Source organism: Quercus robur, chromosome 2, assembly GCF_932294415.1.
Source record: "Quercus robur chromosome 2, dhQueRobu3.1, whole genome shotgun sequence".
NCBI lineage: Eukaryota > Viridiplantae > Streptophyta > Magnoliopsida > Fagales > Fagaceae > Quercus > Quercus robur.
Genome location: NC_065535.1, coordinates 53,869,867 through 53,887,476, shown reverse-complemented (window position 1 = coordinate 53,887,476; position 17,610 = coordinate 53,869,867). Strand labels below are relative to the sequence as shown.

The 17,610-nt window shown below is 36.3% G+C and overlaps 1 protein-coding gene and 1 long non-coding RNA gene across 2 annotated transcripts; one reads left to right on the top strand and one right to left on the bottom strand.

Moving 5' to 3' along the window:
- Positions 1-7,046: 7,046 nt before the first annotated feature.
- LOC126714016 (uncharacterized) lies at positions 7,047-12,483 on the bottom strand. The gene is made up of 12 exons (XM_050414004.1): positions 12,321-12,483; positions 12,008-12,242; positions 11,816-11,896; positions 11,417-11,512; positions 11,235-11,318; positions 11,050-11,119; positions 10,794-10,876; positions 9,662-9,741; positions 9,337-9,435; positions 9,127-9,235; positions 7,590-7,679; positions 7,047-7,463 (listed from the first exon to the last, which is right to left on the bottom strand). Exons 2-12 carry the CDS (start codon positions 12,239-12,241, stop codon positions 7,425-7,427), a joined length of 1,065 nt encoding a protein of 354 aa, XP_050269961.1. The 5' UTR covers position 12,242; positions 12,321-12,483; the 3' UTR covers positions 7,047-7,424.
- Positions 12,484-16,655: 4,172 nt separating this feature from the next.
- LOC126706796 (uncharacterized) lies at positions 16,656-17,610 on the top strand. Its single transcript, XR_007648711.1, has 2 exons — positions 16,656-16,811; positions 17,289-17,610. It is a non-coding gene; the product is annotated as an uncharacterized LOC126706796 (long non-coding RNA).

Here is a 17,610-nt window from a genome sequence, read left to right as displayed (position 1 = left end):
ATTGCTCAAGAGTGTGCAAGAAAACAGAGTGTCGCGGCTGGGACTCGCGGGTGGACTCGCGGCTTCAACCCGCCAGAAGATGCACACGTGCCAAGCATGCTGGAAGATGAACAGTCATGCTAGCTGGAGCACTACAGGACAAAACAGGACAACTGGCCATACGGTTAACTCGCGACTGGAACTCGCGACTTAGTCAAGCCGCGAGGTCAAGCCGCGAGCCACCCCTGTTTTGGAAAAACCTGACGTTTCGCATTCCTCTTCACTCCAGTATAAATACCCTTTTAACCCACGATTGAAAGAGAGCTTCCAGAGAGAATTTTGAGAGAGAAACCCTAAAGAAAAACCAGATTGTTTCACCCACAATCTCTACCTTAGAGTCTCATCAAATTCCCTCACTCTCTTCCTCTCCATTGTCAAATCCTTGAGAGGCATTATACCAAACCTGGTTCTCACCATCATCATCTCTGTGAGACAGTCGTTTGGAGTTCTGGGAAGCAGTTAGGAAGGAGCCAATCTTCATTGGTTGATGCTACGGTGTAGTAGCGGAATCCGGAAAGCTAGAAAAGAAAAAGGTTCGGCGCAACCTCGTTGGAGCAAGAAGCTTGGAGGGCTTAGGTGCATTGGGTAGATTAGGCTTGGAGGGTCTATTGCTGTCCTTGTATCCCAACTGTATTTTCTAGTGGATTGATTACCGCTTGGAGGGCGGCGGAGAGGTTTTTCGTCGAGGTCTTCGGTTTCCTCTTCGATAACACATCTGGTGTTATCTCTGTGTTTGCATCTTCCTTCCTCTCTATCTCTGCCTTTACATTATCTGCTGTGGTTTATTTTGTTATGGCTTAGATAGTTGTTTAACCAATTCCATATTATAGCATATGTTAAGTTTCCGCACACTAGTTGTTTGACATATTGCTTGTGTTGGTTAAGTTGGTTTTTGGGGGTCTAAACGTTCAAAAGTGTTTTTGTACACGTTTTTGAACTTTCAGTATGCTAGTCCTAGAACTGCTGAAAGACATATCTTATGGAATAATCTTATTCTAACTGCTGGTTTACATAACTTGCCGTGGGTTGTGGTGGGTGATTTTAATGAACCTTTGTCGAAGGAGGATAAATTCGGGGGAAGAGCAGTGAGTGTCAACAGATCGCTTTTATTTAAGGAGTGTCTAGACAAATGCAATATGATTGATATCAGGTTTTCAGGACCCCGTTTCACTTGGACTAATAGAAGAGAAATCCAAGCTCTAATCCAGGAGAGAATTGATAGGGTTTTTGTCAACCCCAGCTGGTGTTTATTGTACCTGGAAGCTCGGGTGGTCCATCTAACCAGATGCCATTCCGACCATTGCCCTATCCTTTTGGAGATGCAACCGAAAATTAATAGGGGGAGGAAGAGGCCTTTTAGATTTCAGACCTGCTGGCTATCTGAACCTTCTTTCCCTTCTATTATGTCAAAAGCGTGGAGTGATTCACCCGCTCTAGGAGAGGCAGTAGATAAATTTACCCAGGCAGCAACAAGGTGGAATGTCTCTCATTTTGGCAATATCTTTACCCGAAAAAAGAACATTATGGCTAGGCTCAATGGGATTCAACGGGCATTATCTGTGAGACCTTCTGCTTTCCTTGTAAATTTGGAAAATGAGCTTCTTAAGGAGCTTGACCGAGTGTTGAACCAAGAAGAAGAGATTTGGGCTTTAAAGTCCCGCGTTAATTGGATGATCCAAGGTGATCGTAACACTACTTTTTACCATGTGTCCACCCTTGTTCGGAGGAAAAGGAACCAGATCTTAGCTATCAAGGATCCTATGGGGGAGTGGATTCATGAGGAGAGTGCTATAAAGGAAGTTATTAGAAGTGGTTTTAATGCTATTTATACCACTTCCTTTGTTGCGGGCTCTCGGGATGCTCCCAGTCTATCCCAATGGCAAGCTAGACTAACAAATGAAGAGAAAGAGAGTATTGGTGGGGTTGCATCGGAGGAAGAGATAAAATCTGCCCTATGGTCTCTTAAAGCTTTCAAAACCCTGGGGCCGGATGGGCTGTATGCTGGTTTTTTCCATAGATTTTGGTTTATTGTGGGCAAATCAATAGTTGATGATGTAAAGAAGGTGTTTGAGGAAAAGGTTGTGCCGGAATACTTGAATAGAACTCTTATTGCTTTAATTCCAAAAATTCAAAGCCCTGAGACATTGAATAACTATAGGCCCATTAGTTTATGCAACACCGTGTATAAGATCATTACAAAGATTATTGTTGCTAGACTTAGACCGTTTTTGGACAAGATTATCTCTCCCTTCCAAACGGCCTTTGTCCCAGGAAGAAAAGGCATTGATAATGTGATTATAGTGCAGAAAATTATTCATACTCTCAGTAGAAAGAAAGGAAGGGCGGGTTACATGGCCATTAATATTGATCTTGAAAAGGCTTATGACAAACTTGAATGGAGCTTCATTAGAGACATGCTCATTAGGGCAAATTTGCCGACTAATTTGATTGACATTATTATGAGTTGCATATCCACAGTTTCGACCTCTATTTTATTTAATGGAGAAGCCCTTGATCCGATCTATCCTTCAAGAGGCATAAGGCAGGAAGACCCATTATCTCCATATTTATTCATTATTTGCATGGAGTTTCTTGGTCAACTCATTGAAGAGAAATGCAATGCTAAACTTTGGCTTCCTGTGAAGGCATCGTGTGGTGGGCCGGCCTTTTCACATCTATTTTTTGCAGATGACTTGGTTCTCTTTGCCAAAGCTGACCACACCAATTGCTCAGCTATTAGGGACATCATTGATGCCTTTTGTAATGCCTCTGGTCAGTCAGTAAGTGCAGCAAAGTCCAGAGTTTATTTCTCGCCAAATGTGGATAGGGACTCTAGGGATTCTTTCTGTGATATCCTCGAATTTACCTCAACTCCGTCGCTTGGCAAGTACCTTGGAATTCCTATTAAGCACCCTGGTTCTTCCTCTCAAGATTTTAACTACATTCTTGATAGGGTGAAGAATAAGTTAGCAGGTTGGAAAGCCAATTTGCTCTCCTTGGCTGGTCAAGCTATCCTTATTCAAGCGTCATCGGCGGCTATTCCTGCATATGTCATGCAGTGCACTTACATTCCAAATAGTATTCTAGAGGGAATTGATCGGGTGAATAGAAATTTTCTTTAGGGATTGACGAAGTCGTCAAAAAAAATTCACTGGGTTGGGTGGCAAAAAGTAACGAAACCAAAGGAGGAAGGCGGTCTTGGTTTGCAAACTGCAAAGGGCAGGAACACCGCCTTGCCGGCCAAACTAAACTGGAGGTTTAATGTTGAAAAAGAAGCTCTATGGGCCCTAGTTCTAAGGCAAAAATATTGCAGCCAGAGGAGAATCAATTCAGCCAATGCAGACAAATTACAATGTTTGCAGATTTGGAAAGTAGACAAGAAAGGGAGGGGTATCTTCAATGAGGGTAGCATGTGGACGATTGGAAGGGATAGTAATCTCTGGTTTTGGTGGGATAATTGGACGGGGAAAGGGCCTCTCCATTGTATGATACAAGGTCCATTAACCTAAGGAGCTGATCAGTGGAAGGTATGTAAGCTGCTTTCAGATTTTAGTTGGGATTGGGGGCGGATTCCTTTTGAGCTCCCTTTTAAGGTCAAGTCCATAATCCAAGCCATTCCCATTCCTATTACAAGTAGAGGACAAGATAGGCTAGCCTGGTCAGGCAATCCGAGGGGTGTTTTTGACCTCAAGAGTGCCTATTCTCTTGCCATGGCTGAGGAAGCTGCTCCTCCTTTCAGTTCTAACTAGATTTGGAAGCTTGATACACTACCCAAGATTAGAACTTTCCTATGGAGATGCCATCATAATAGCATAGGTGTAAAGAGTTGCCTTGCTAGGAAAGGGGTGGATGTTGATGAGTTAGGCCCAATCTGTCAAAGGGAACCCGAATCAATCATTCATGCCATTAGAGATTGTACTTGGGTTACGGGAGTATAGATGCAGCTAGGTGTGAACACATCAAATCAGGAATTTTGGATGAGTAATATCCAAGATTGGATCAATCTCAATGGAAAAGCCAATTGTAGCCGTGCCCAAGAAAAACCCCCTTGGAATATTACCTTTTCATTTGTTGTGTGGTGTATATGGAAAAACTGGAATATGGCTGTTTTTAATGGGAAAAGGGTGAACCAAAATCTGTCTAAGGAGATTATGAACCAGGTTTTGGAATTCATATATTGTGTTCACTCCCCAAGGAACCTGATTCGGAAATTCAATAGGGGTATCCGCTGGGAAAGGCCTCCTTTGGGTTGGAAGAAACTCAACACTGATGGATCATGGTTGAGAGGGGCGGAAAGAGCTGGCTGTGGTGGCATAGTAAGGGATGATCAAGGGGAGTGGGTTGCGGGTTTTTCTAGACACATTGGCTCAACAAATAGCTTCACAGCGAGAGGGTCTTATTCTTTGCTGCAATTTAAACATTGAATCCCTTGTCGTTGAATTGGATGCTCAAGATGTGGTGGATGTCTTGAAGAACAATGCTTATGTAAACAACGTTGTCTCCCCATTATTGGACGATTGCAGGCAATTGACAGCTTGTTTCCAGAGGATCCAGTTTAAACATTGCTATTGTCAAGCCAACCGGTGTGCGGATTTGCTTGCTAGAATGGGTGCTGTTCAGGAAAGTGTTTCTTTGTCCTTTTTAAGTCCTCCTGTGGACATTTTCAATGTTTTTGAGGATGATTTGAACAGTGTACATTCTTTCAGGATGTGCACCGAACCTATTGTAATTGCTTAGTTTGTTTAATGAAATCGTCTGTTTACCCAAACAAAAAAAAACAAAAAAAAAGATGTAATTTCCCTTGAATTTTTCTTGGAAGTATTTCCGTTTCGTAAAACTTGAAGTTGCTACCCATATTAGTATAATACCCAAAAAAAAATCCTTGCTGCCTAAGTTTTCTCCGACCGTAGCATCTCATATTCCCTCATAAATAATATGGTTATTAACTTTTTGGCTTTTTTTTTTTGGTAAACCAACTTTTTGGCATTTTCCGCTTTGTGGTTTGTTATGTTCCCCACTTATTGCATGTGTTCCCTTTAAAAAATATGTCAAAACGACAAAGCCAGTGACCTTGATGAATTTGCAGGGCATCCTAGATAAGATAGAGCCTTCCCACCACTAGATGGAGTTGGCCTATATCTACTGCAACGAACTAAGGCCCAACTTAATAGGGTCTTTTCTTTATTTTAGCAAGTAATTTGTCAACCATTTAATAGTGGCTCGGAGCTATTAGAAATCAACCACTCACCCCATAAATGTCCATCAGGAGTCGGGGATTCACTTCAGTGACCAATTTGATCATTTAACAAAGAAATGCTCGGAGCGAATAAAGTGGGAAAAATGTGGTGCTCACATAACATTTATGTTAGTGATTTTACCTCAATGAGTAGAATTTTTTACCGTTGTTGATAATAGATTTTAGGTAAAATTCACTCATTATTTATTTTATTTTTTTTAAACTACTTCTATATTTGGGATGAACAGGTATAAGCACATATCTCCAAGGTGACAAATTATTTTTTCCGTGCACAAAATCCGACTTCCTACAGGGCAGCCTTTTTTGTTTTTTTTAATAGACTTTGGTTTGGTATTAGTGGAACTACACATCTCAATTAACAGGTACTGACCCTGAACTGGTAGTATTTATTTGTTTGGTCATACTTACCTGTAACAGTCTGAAAATCTCACTGGAAAAGCAGAAAGTGTCCCGCCAGTAAGCAATCATGACCCCAAACCTATAGAAGTTGGTAATCCAATTAACTCAGAGATCGTTTCGTAAGGGATTTCTAGTAACGTTATTTAAAGATTGTGGAAATATATGTGGGTGAAAAAAGTATTGTGAAAATACGTGTACTGTCGTTTAAACAACGAAAATTATTATTTAATCAATGGTACCAAACAAACCCTCATTCTTTGTACAAATGCTCCTCTTATCAAATTCATCAATCTGCTAATCTATCAAGTGTCAGTTGTAATCACCTAGCAAACAGCATTTAGGAATTAAGTTGCTTCATCCCCCGTGAGCCCTCATTAGTTTGCTACTTTGCACCAAAGTTGTTTCATCATTAAGTAAAAATTTAAAATGCTTCTTATTTTCGCAGGCTATTTATGTGTTCAGGGCATATAATAAATCAAATCAAATCTTGATCTTCCTCAAGAAAATGTACAGGAGAAGACAAATTGACAGATGAAATGAAGAGCATCATCCCAGCGACACTAAACTTCAAATAGTTTATTTCCCCTCCCACAAGGAAAACTTTAAATTTTCTACTGATTCTGGACAATAAAATAAAAGAGTAATTAGTTGATCACTCTGTCCTAGACACCTTCAACTGAAACATCTCAACTAACACATCCGTTGTTCTCATAATTGTTAGATCATATGCCATCACGTCGTCCATATAGAACATACCAATGAAAGAAGCTAAAAGAAGAAGTCATTAGGCAAACACAATGAATTGGCAGCTCCTGCATCCAGAATATCCAACATTTCAATTTGAATGGGCCACCGAAGATATCTAACATTTCTTCAAATGTGTCAAACGGCACCAAGAAGAAACAATGGATGAAATTGAATGCCCTTATCACTATTCCTATGATAAGGGCATTCAACAATTCCTGGAATTTTACATGCAAGCCGATTCTGGATTCTATTCTCTTACCTTACTATACAGGTTTTGAAGCTCTAGTGTCAACAACCTTTTCAGGCAAGTGGGCATCTTGTGCGTGTAGGAATGAGATGTTGATTATCTTAGTGCCCTAGAGGGGGTGGTCACTGACTGCATTTTCAGTTGTGGGTGCTCTCTGTTGAAGGATTATCAGCAGATTGTGTGGAAAGAAAATAGGAACTACTATAGTAATTAGACCGTGGCTGGAAAGCATAGCTTGGATCTTGACATTGCTGGACTGTGTTTATCTAGCAACAAACTCCACCCAAAGGTCAATGTTGAGAGTTGCTGCTTTTGGAGGTATTTGTTTTGATTTGCCTTCATGTACTCAAAAGGGCATGCACTCTAATAACAAAATGACATTCATTGTGGAAAAACTGAGCCAAGTATCATTTGCATTACAGAGAAGATAGAAAATTAAAATGATCAGAAGAGACAAATTTCTAGAAATTAGAGATTATAATGATGAGACGAAACAACAATGTAAATGTGTGAAGAAGAAAAAAATGGACCTATCAAATACAAAATTTTCCAGAAGGATCATGAAAATGTATCAAACATCAGAATATATAAAACCTATAAATCAAATTACACCAGAATATTGAGGGAGACACTTGAGATAAATTTTAACATCTTGTCTCAGAGCACCAACTCTCTTCACCAGAAAATGCTTCTACTCCATGACAAAGGAACATGAAAGCAATACTCCAAAGAGCGTCACAAGAAAAACCTCCTTCTGCTCGTGTCCATTTCCGGCTAAAAATCAAATGGGGAACAAAGCAAGTGTCAGAGAAATTGAGGGGATTTTTTTTTTCTTTGAAAAATGTAAAGATTATATATTAGATCTAAACAGTGGCCTAATTTGGTTGGTAAGTTGACTACCTTGTGAACCCACTCAAATTCCCCGCCTTTGCTATCAAATGTTCCATGCTGCAAACTGGTCAACTTCAGTGTAAAACGAGGGCCACATTCCTGCATGTTTAAAATAGAAATATTGTATTGGCATACAGTCACAGCCCATGCAGACTTCCAACAAGATAAATTGAAGCAAAATATAACTGATGCTATGACCTAAAATGAAGTCGTTGGAATGATTAATGAAATTGCATGGTCTAAGGTATCAACAAGGGGCCATAGCAAAGTACAAACTCAATGCACAAGGCTCCTGCTTTTGCGGAGTCTAGGAAAGTCAGTTGATACTTAGCCTTTAAGCCAATTTTGGAGACGCAGATTCTCAGACTCAAACCACATATCACTTAGCCTTAGGGAACTTGCTTGCCACTAACAAGGGTCCATAGCAGTGTACCGCAATTTCAATTTATTTTAGCAAACTATTTTGTTCATCACATGATCCTGAAGCCAATTACTCATGTTTGAGTTGAACATCTATGTCTTCTTAGAGACGAACAATTTTATGTGTCGCAACTTGTCTACTCAGAGTTACCAAATTTTCTTCTATCAATACTCAGTCACCACATTTTCACTAGATCACATTAACAATAATGTGAAATGCAGCAATGAAAGCATCTGCATATGCATTTTGCTTCCCTTGTTTGCCATTATTAAAAAGCAACTGAAATCTTATGTCATATCAAGTTTTAGCATAAACAGGGAACCATGAAAATCCAACTTAAGACTGTAGAATCACTTCTAACATCTAACTAGTCAAAAGATATTTGTTCTTGTGTTTGCACTGTTTGAAGTATCTTGGGTCATGACAAAGACAATAATTCAGAAGTTCAAATGTTGGCAAGGAAGATTTTATCACCGTAGGAGTGTAAAAATCCAGAAGGCAGTTCCTTTGTGTGTCTGATGTTTACATTTTGGTGAGAGAAGAAAGGTAGATCATTTGACAGCGTATAACGTCCTAATCATGTTATAAACTGTTTTTGAGATCTTTGTATGATTGGATGTTTGCTTTGGGTAGCATCCCTTCATTGTCCTTTCTTGAACTTTTAGAATTTTTTTTTTTTTTTTAATTTTTAACTTGAGGTTGTACCATTGTAATTCTTTGGGAGTGGTTCGCTACACATTCTGTGTTATGTGAACTATCTTTTCTTTGAACATATAATTATTTTTTGCTTAGTCTCTTGGAATAAAATTATTTTTACATATGCATATAAAATAAAATAAAATAAAAATCTAGTTCAGCAACCTAAATAAGGTCTATATACAATCTAAACCTATCGTATCCTGTTCCAAAGGAAGTGGCATATTACGTTCCCATACGTCATTTCCATTTACTGCAACCACACTCTAGGTAAAAATGGTACACAGTAGCGTGATTTGTACTGTGGAGTGTGGTTTGGGGCTCAACTATTATATGTTAACCAAGAGGAGGGACAGCAAGGGGCCTTACTGAGCAATTAATGGAGGGACAATATCAAAATCTCAAAATACAAATGCAATTGACGCTAACCTGAAGACGGGCTATTACTCTCTCTTGAGAAGCTTTCTCACCCTTGGCATCCTTGGCCTCTTTACCTTTTGAGTCAGTCTGTTTACTTTCTTTTCTGTCAAAAATGTACCTGCAAACATGATAATAGGATGTATTTGTCAGAAAACCATAACTTATAGAATAGTATAAAATTGTCGACTGTGGTAACTTATAAATACTACAGAAACACACCGATGATGCCGGAAGAATATAAAATCTCGCTGATTGTGGAATGTGACAACTCGCCGACCACGAAAATTTGGATCTTGTGGGAAAAGTGACTGTATTAATCTAGATGTGGGGAAAAAAACTGTTAAGGAAAGAGATTTGACAATTATAAACACCATCATTATTCATCAGCATCTATAAGATATGAAAATTGAGGTGCATGCAATTCAATAAAGACTACATACATGAAGAGTGTTGAAATTTTAAGTAGCAGTCACATTTCATATTACTTTGAACAGATATTACCAACATGTATGTCTTCAATCATTAAAATAAGATAAAAATGAACCTTCCAATACGATGACCCAGGCGTGTTGTGAAGTTATTCAGCACTAGCTCGGGTTTATGATTGGTTGGATTTCCATGATTCTGCAAGCAATATGGAAGGCCGAGAAAAAAGAAGCCAATGAATACAAAAGAAACATATTTCCTTGAAAAAATATCCATTGAATACTAGTAACATGAAAAATCCGGCATCAACCTAAATTTGTTTTTGGGTAAATAGTACTCATCCAGACAGATTACAGTAATAATGTAGGGCAGTGTCCCTGAATTGGAACATGAGGGAGAACAGGTAAAATTTTGAGGCTACCTCATAATTACATATTTTCGGGGCGTAATTGAGCCCTCGCACACATTAATTTCCTAAGTAAGAACCCACTAGATAGTCCAAACATCACATATTATCCGAGGATCGGCCTCTCCAAAAAAATGGAGGTAAGGCTGCCTAACAATCAATCACTTATTTCAAACCCCACAAAATGTGGGAGCTTTGTGCACTAGGGACGACCATGTTTTTTCTGAGTTAATCTAGTGCTAGTGTCCATGAAGCAATAACAGTCAATATAACAAAACAAATAGCAGTGTTGTCAGTAAACACATGCTTGACTGGTTGAAAAGTACTGATTTAGAATGACTTCTTTCGTATATCACATGTAGGAGCAACTTGAAAAGTACTGATTAATCAATTATTCCTACTTAAAAAAGCAAAATAAGAAAAAAGAAAAAAGAAAAATCAGAATCACATGATCTTAAACAAGTAATTTTAAGAGTGGTTTTGATTTCATAAATTCCCATTATCCATTCCATGTTTCATTACAAAGTGCCATTTTTGTCAATCTTCCTCTGAAGTCAAAATGATGCTATAATCTGTTAAGCAATTACAATGATTGCAACAAAACAAATATATAATTGGGATTGCCAGAAGTAATAGCCTCATATCTAAGAACTGCATGGTCCACTTAACAATTAATAATGGAAGCAACAGAACATTATGAATGAGTCACCATCAATGCCTGATGAATTGCAACTATCGGCATGCTATACCTTATAATCTATTTTTAATATTAGTCAATGTAGCAGCTCACATGATCACATCAAATCAAAGGGCTTGTATTCATATTAAAACATCGGCAACAAACCTTAATATCCTTCCGCAAAACAAGCTTTGAAAGCTTGAAATGAGCAGTAGGTCCCTCCGGTAAGCCAATGATTAGGAGAGCGTCTACAAGACAGCCAAAAAAACTGACAGTCAAAAACAATAACAAAGGGAAATGGGGAAAAAAAAAATCTAACTTTTTTATTAAAATTGTAAAAGTTAAAGGAATGGAAAATAAAGACTGAGAATATATTCACAACATAGATTCCATAGCACCTTGAGCATGAAGCATCACTAACCTGGTTCCCTACGATTGGTGTGAACAACTATAAGAGAAGTGAAATCCTTGTTATTCGCATATTCTACAATCTGAAAACACAAAATGGGGGGTTAATTCAAAAGAAACTGTCAAATGGATTTAGCTTCATGCTTGTCTTCTCATAGAGCCAGAAGGGGGAGGGGAAGGTGGGGAAATACAAAGCACCTTTTTCAAGTCATAGGTTCCTCTCTTGTAGTAATGTGCATTTGGGATCACAGAAAGCAGCTCTGATATAAAAGCAGGTCCCCTCTATAAACCAAAGATAAAATAATATTAAATCTATGTATATTCATGCTGAGCTTCATGGGTGGCATAAGACAATTAAAATGGCAACGAGGAAGACCTACACTAGAATTGAAACGGCAAGTGGTGATTAGAACTTTTGGAGTACGATCACGCTTTAGAATTGCACCGAATTCGTCAGCATCATTTCCAGCAAACAGCTGCAAAAGTCAAAGATGAAATTACATTATCAACGCATGAGATTACATGATTCTAACAGAACTGATCAAATTCCGATAAAAATTTTAACATCTCAACCCCCAAAAACCAAACTCATATATCCTACAACCCACCCTCCCACCACCACACAATGTAAATGAAAGAAACCCATAAAACAATTTCGCAAATGAATTTCTTTCCGAATTTCGCTTAATTCCAGAACATGTACTTAATACGTAAGCAGCTCAATTAAATTCCATGAACTTTGAAGCCAACTCAAAATAAAGAAAAACATCAAATTTTACCTCTTCATCATCAGGCTTACACACGGTCTCATCGAATTCTCGGGTGTTCTCAATGGTACGAGGAACCATCTTCGGCGGCGGCTGCAATAATTAACAAACCAAACCAAACCCAAAAAAACAACAATTTGGTTAAGAAGCCTGTAATTTTTGAAGATTATTATAAGAAAGAGAGTAAAAACGAAAAGGTTATACCTCCTCGCCGAGCTCGAGAGCTCGCTTCTCGGCAGCATCGCGAGCCTTAGCCTTCTTACGCTTCTCGAGCTTCTTCTGGTGCTTGAGCTTGGCGTGCACTTCCGACCTCTTCTCCTTGTTCTTTATCGTCGAAGGCAGTATCTCCTTCTCCTCCTTCTGCGTCATCGGCTTCTTCCGATCATTCTCGATTTCTGGTTCTAATTCGCTTTCGCTCTTCTTTCTCTTATACCCCATTCTATAAATTCACTTTGCATTCAGCGTAATGATCCAAAAACGAAAATAATATAAAAGGATGATGATGATGAATGATTACCTGAGATTTCACTGCTCTTGCTGTAAAAGACTCGAAGAAGAAGAGGAAGCTTTAGGATTCTCTTGCTGCTAGGGTTTTTGAACGGGACCCAGGGTTTTTTGCGATTTCATCCCCGGAACGACGTCGCTTCTTTTTTTAGATACTGGCCACTCACCACCTGCCACGTCAGATAAAATCTTTTTTCTTTTAATAATTGGATTATTGCCTCCTCTTCACCTCTAGTTAAGAGGCTGGTATGTTAACTAATTAACATCTTTCTATATGTTCTTGCTATACGTGATCCAAGTCCCCTCCCCGTTTTCTAGCATAAAAGTTAGGGATGTTTACGAGTCGGTCCAAGTCGAGTTTGTACCTAACTCGAAACCAATCCGATGGAATCAGGTGGCAGAAAATCCCACCCGTCGCCGACCGCCGGAGTAGAAGGGTCGAGTGGATCAGACCTTCAATGGGTGGCAGACGAATCAGTCAATGTCATAGATTTGAAAAAACAGTGAGAAACGGTGAGGAAATTGCAAGAAAACAATGAGAAAAACTCAGATCCGGTAAAAATCTCATCGAAATCTATGAGATTTTGCTAGATCCGGCAGAAATCTCATTGAATTCGATGAGATTTCACCAGATCCAGTCAAAACTCACCGGATCTACTTAAAATATCGTCGAAATTTTGGGTTTTTTTGCTGAGAACTGGAAAATTTTTGCCAAAGTCTAGAAATTTTCGTTGGAATCTTGGTTTTTCGCTCGACGGTTCGGGTTTTCCTAGTTTTGAGGGGGGAGGGAAACTAAAACCGACTCACCGGAGTCAGTTTTTGGTGGAGAAGACTTGTTGCCAACTGTCGAAGTAGTTGGTTGATTGGTGTCAAATCGGATCCGGTCGGTTTCTTTGGGTGAGTCGAGTCTTCGGATGGGTTTGGACAGCCCTAATAAAAGCTATTAAAAATAAATTTTATTTTTAAAAATAAAATGTTGGTTGAATTATAAGACTTCTTGCTTCCTTCTAACATTAATAACACCGTTGAAGTTTTTCTCAAAAAAAAAAAAAAAAAAACCGTTGAAGTCAAAATCTCATTGAAATCAAATCTATATATCTATATCTATATCTATATATATAGAGAGAGAGACAAAATTTAGAGAAAATTCAATTAGATTCTACAATTGAAGTTCAATTTTACGTCATGTATCCTAAATTATTTATTTTTAAACAGAGTTTTATTTCTTTATTTTTAAGTCAAATGTGGGACAACATTATAAATATTCATCCAAGTGAGTTATTGCGTACAAAAAGCTAAAGAGTCTAGAATTAATGAATAAAAAAAATAAAAAATGGACAATTTACATTTTCTACCTAATAATATTCTCACAAGACTTTTTAAAGAGTTAAATATATATATATATATATATATATATATATATAAGAATGACTATCAATAATATTTAAATTATATATATAAACTATGCATCTTAATGTATATCAATGCATCTTTTAAATATATATATATATATATATATATAGGTAAACCTGAGAAAAAATCCAATTAAGTTTCAAATTTGAATTCAAATAAAGTTTAATTTTGCATCACGTGTCCCATCTAATCTAAGTTTTAAATTTTTGTGTTAAGTGAGTTAATTCAGTGTAAAATTGGATTTCAATTAGAATTGAATTTTGCGCCATGTATTCCATGTAATCTAAGTTTTTTTAATTTTTGTGTCAAATGAGTTAATATAGTGTAAAAAACGAGGAGTTCAATCTAAATAAACCATAAAAAAACCTAATCATGTAACTAAAAACAATTCAAATTTATAAATCATCTATATATATTAATAGACAAATCTATGAGAAAATCCAATTAGATTTTAATTAGATTCTCAATTTTGTGTCACATGTCCTATTTAATTTTTAATTTCGTGCCTTATGAATTATTGTGTAAAAATCAAAGAGTTCAAATCTAATCCATCTAAGTTTTTTATTTTTCTGGCAAGTAAATTATTAGGTGCAAAAATCGAAGAGTTTTAAACCAATTAAATTTTAAATCTCTCACACACACACACACATAATGAAAAACCATTCCATATTTTAGAAATGTATAATTTTTAAAAAAGTGCAAAATAATACCATGTATAATTTAAACATCTTCTAAAAATTTTTATTGTACACTTGCATATGCACAGGGCTACATACTAGTTTATATAATATACCATGACTATGTACGGTTCATATATATATATAAACCAAACTTTAGAAAAAATTCAATTAGATTTTGCTTTTGTTAGTTTTTCATACAAATTAAAATTGTTTATATTTTTGCTATTATTTTTTCTCTGAACTAATGAGCATATTTTTTATATAGTTTCTATTCAGATATTTTGTATGCGAAGATAATGAATGTAACAAACTGTAATTGAACTAAACAATCTCATGCACCTATCCCCATTCAATTTAGGAGATACTATTTGATCAATTTATTATTTTATTTTGTGTGGTTTTTAATAGAATTTTATAGACAATAATTGTAAATTAATATTGTATATGTAGTATCTAATAGTGATTTCAAAATTATATATGTAATAGCAATTTAATGAGAAATTTGGCATAACCAATATCATGAAAATTGCAAGAAAATACTATTTTAGTACCTCCAAATGTCCTTCCAAATTTCCTAGTCAAACTATATCATATATGTTTAATGACACAAACTAAAATTAATAGCACCATTACAGTTCATCAATCCTGTGTGTAAGCACGAATTACATACTAGTAGTACGTAATATATAAAAACAAAATCTGAGAGTAAGTTCAATTAAGAATCTAAATTAGATCTTAATTTTTTGATATATATATTTTTTAAATTAGATTCTAATTACATTCTAATTGTGGTGCCAGTGTTATTTTAATTATTATATTATTATTTGATATCAAGTATTTCTATATTTTAAATTTAAATACACTCCATTTTCATTCTAAGTATCCTCCAAATTATATTTTAATAGTTAAAATTTTGTGCACTGCATTAGAAGCAAAAAGTTCAACATAATATGATTTTTTTTTTCTCTTTTATTTTTTTTTTTCTCTTCTCATTATGAGGTCTCCAAGACATGACCGTATTTCCTTGGTTGGTTTGGGCCAGCTAAGGTGATGCTGAGTCTTTCTAAGGTGATGCTGGAGGGTGATTGTCTTAGGGTGGTTTCGGCTTTGAACTCTAAGGCCTGCTGTAACACGTTGTATGGGAATGTGGTTGAGGAGACACGTCATCAAGCTTGCAAGTTTCTTTTTTGTAGGTTTTCTCATGTGCGACGGGGTGGGAACAAGTTAGCCCATGCCCTCGCTAGAAGAGCAGTTTCATCTACTGATTTAGATGTTTGGGTAGAAGATCTACCCTTTGATTTGGAAAATGTATTCCAATCTGATTTTCCTTAATTAATAGAAGCTTACCTTTTTCTCCAAAAAAAAAAAAAGTTTTTATAAAGTTGAGCGGTTTTGAAATTCACAAATGGGTAAAATAGTAAGTTTGAAATAACCCAAGAGTAAAAATTTCGTTTGAATCATTCAAGGGACATAAGTATCACTCCAAAACATCACGATCAAAACAACATGAAGAACATAAAGATGGAACCACCTAATTAAAAAATCAAGCCACATCAAGAATTAACGGCTAGCATATTAATGCATGAGCCATGTAATTATGAAGGATTAAATTTCATTGGTCCTAAATTGGATTAGTTAGAACTGATGTCATGTCAAAGTTTAATTTGTTTATTTTTATGGATTAGTTAGAACTAATTTCATGTCAAAGTTTAATTTGTTTATCTATATATATATATATATATATATATATATATATAAAACCAAAGCTTTTGAAGCTTCCACAATTTTCCACGTCAGCACTGCATTAAAAAAAATAATAATAAAACAAAAAACAATAAAACCAAAAACGTCATAAACTCATTCCCTAAAACAAAAAACAATAAAACCAAAACCAAAAACAAAAACGTCATAAACCCATTCCCTAATCGACTCTGCCTTTTCTTTCCACGCTTTCCCTTTCACGAATACTCTGCCATTACCTTCCTCCCAGCTCCTCCTCAATCACACCCACGGCAAGCCAATCAGACCCACGGCAATTCAACACCCAACCCATCCAGCCTACCTTTCCTGATCCTCTGCCTCTCCCTCTCCACGGCAAGACCCAACAGACACCTTCTTCAGACCACCGATTTGCCACAAACTTCTTCAGACCATCGATTTCATGGCTTTCCTATTGTCTTTAATTAGGTTTTTTTGTCAATTTAAGGATTTCGTCTTTAATTAGGTTTTTTTTTTTGTCAATTTAGGGATTTCAATTCCTAACCCCTTTTTCTCTCTATTCTTTTTTGTTGAAGTCAGGGAAACATTCATAGAAATTAAAATTCTACAGGTTTTGTAAGAAAGTGGAGATGTATTGAAGAGCCTCCCAACCTTCAAAATCTGACAACAATCCGGTTTTGCTTTACCTTCAAGTTTTGCTTTATTTTGCTATCTAGGTTTTTTAGCACATCTGTATTTGTTTGCTTTATTTCTAACTATTTTAGTGTTCTCTCAATTTGAATTGTAATGTTTGCCTCTGTGATTTTAGTGTAGTTATATCAGTTTGTGTAGAAAAAATACAGCTGGTAGGTTTATGTTTTGACTGTTTCAAGTTCAGATTTAGAATAGTTTGGATTACTTAGCTTTTTTTGAATTTTAGTTTAGTTATATCAGTTTTAGCAGAAAAAATACTTCAATTTGTAAAAAGAAGGCTGTGTTCCTAAACAATGCTATTTTATGCATAATTGTTAAAACCTAAAGAAATCAACTATGATCAATCTATTTCCAAGCAAAAAGCAAAAAAAAAAAAAAAAAAAAAAAAAAAAAAATTATTGAGGTTTTAAAGATTAGTGAGATTTTTGTTTTAGGGGATGGAGTAGTGTTCTGATTAAGTTTTTGTGGTTGTGCAGGATAAGAGAGTGAATTGGCACTCTACTCCATTTGAGGCAAGGTTGGAGAGAGCTTTGAAAAGTGGTTCTGCTGAGGCTTAAACTACTCATACTCCTGGTGTATGTTAGACAACCTTATAAGTGGTTCTGTTGGATTGTTGTTTTATGTTCTCAGCATCTATATTTTTTTATTCTTTTGTAAAATTCAATTTGGTTGTTTGTGACATCTGCTTGCCTGTTGTAATTTCATGATTTAATATAATTGAATTTATTCTTTTTAATTGTATCCATAATTCTTTCTGCAATGCTGATTTATGATTTTATGAAGATCAGTTTGGTTTTT

Excerpts from the sequence above, each read along its gene's own strand:
- LOC126714016 (XM_050414004.1), bottom strand. The coding sequence starts at position 12,241 with ATGGGGTATAAGAGAAAGAAGAGCGAAAGCGAATTAGAACCAGAAATC. Across the intron at positions 10,877-11,049 it reads CACCAATCGTAGGGAACCAG|ACGCTCTCCTAATCATTGGC; the intron begins GTTAGTGATGCT and ends GCTGTCTTGTAG. Across the intron at positions 7,680-9,126 it reads GAGTAATAGCCCGTCTTCAG|GAATGTGGCCCTCGTTTTAC; the intron begins GTTAGCGTCAAT and ends TTAAACATGCAG.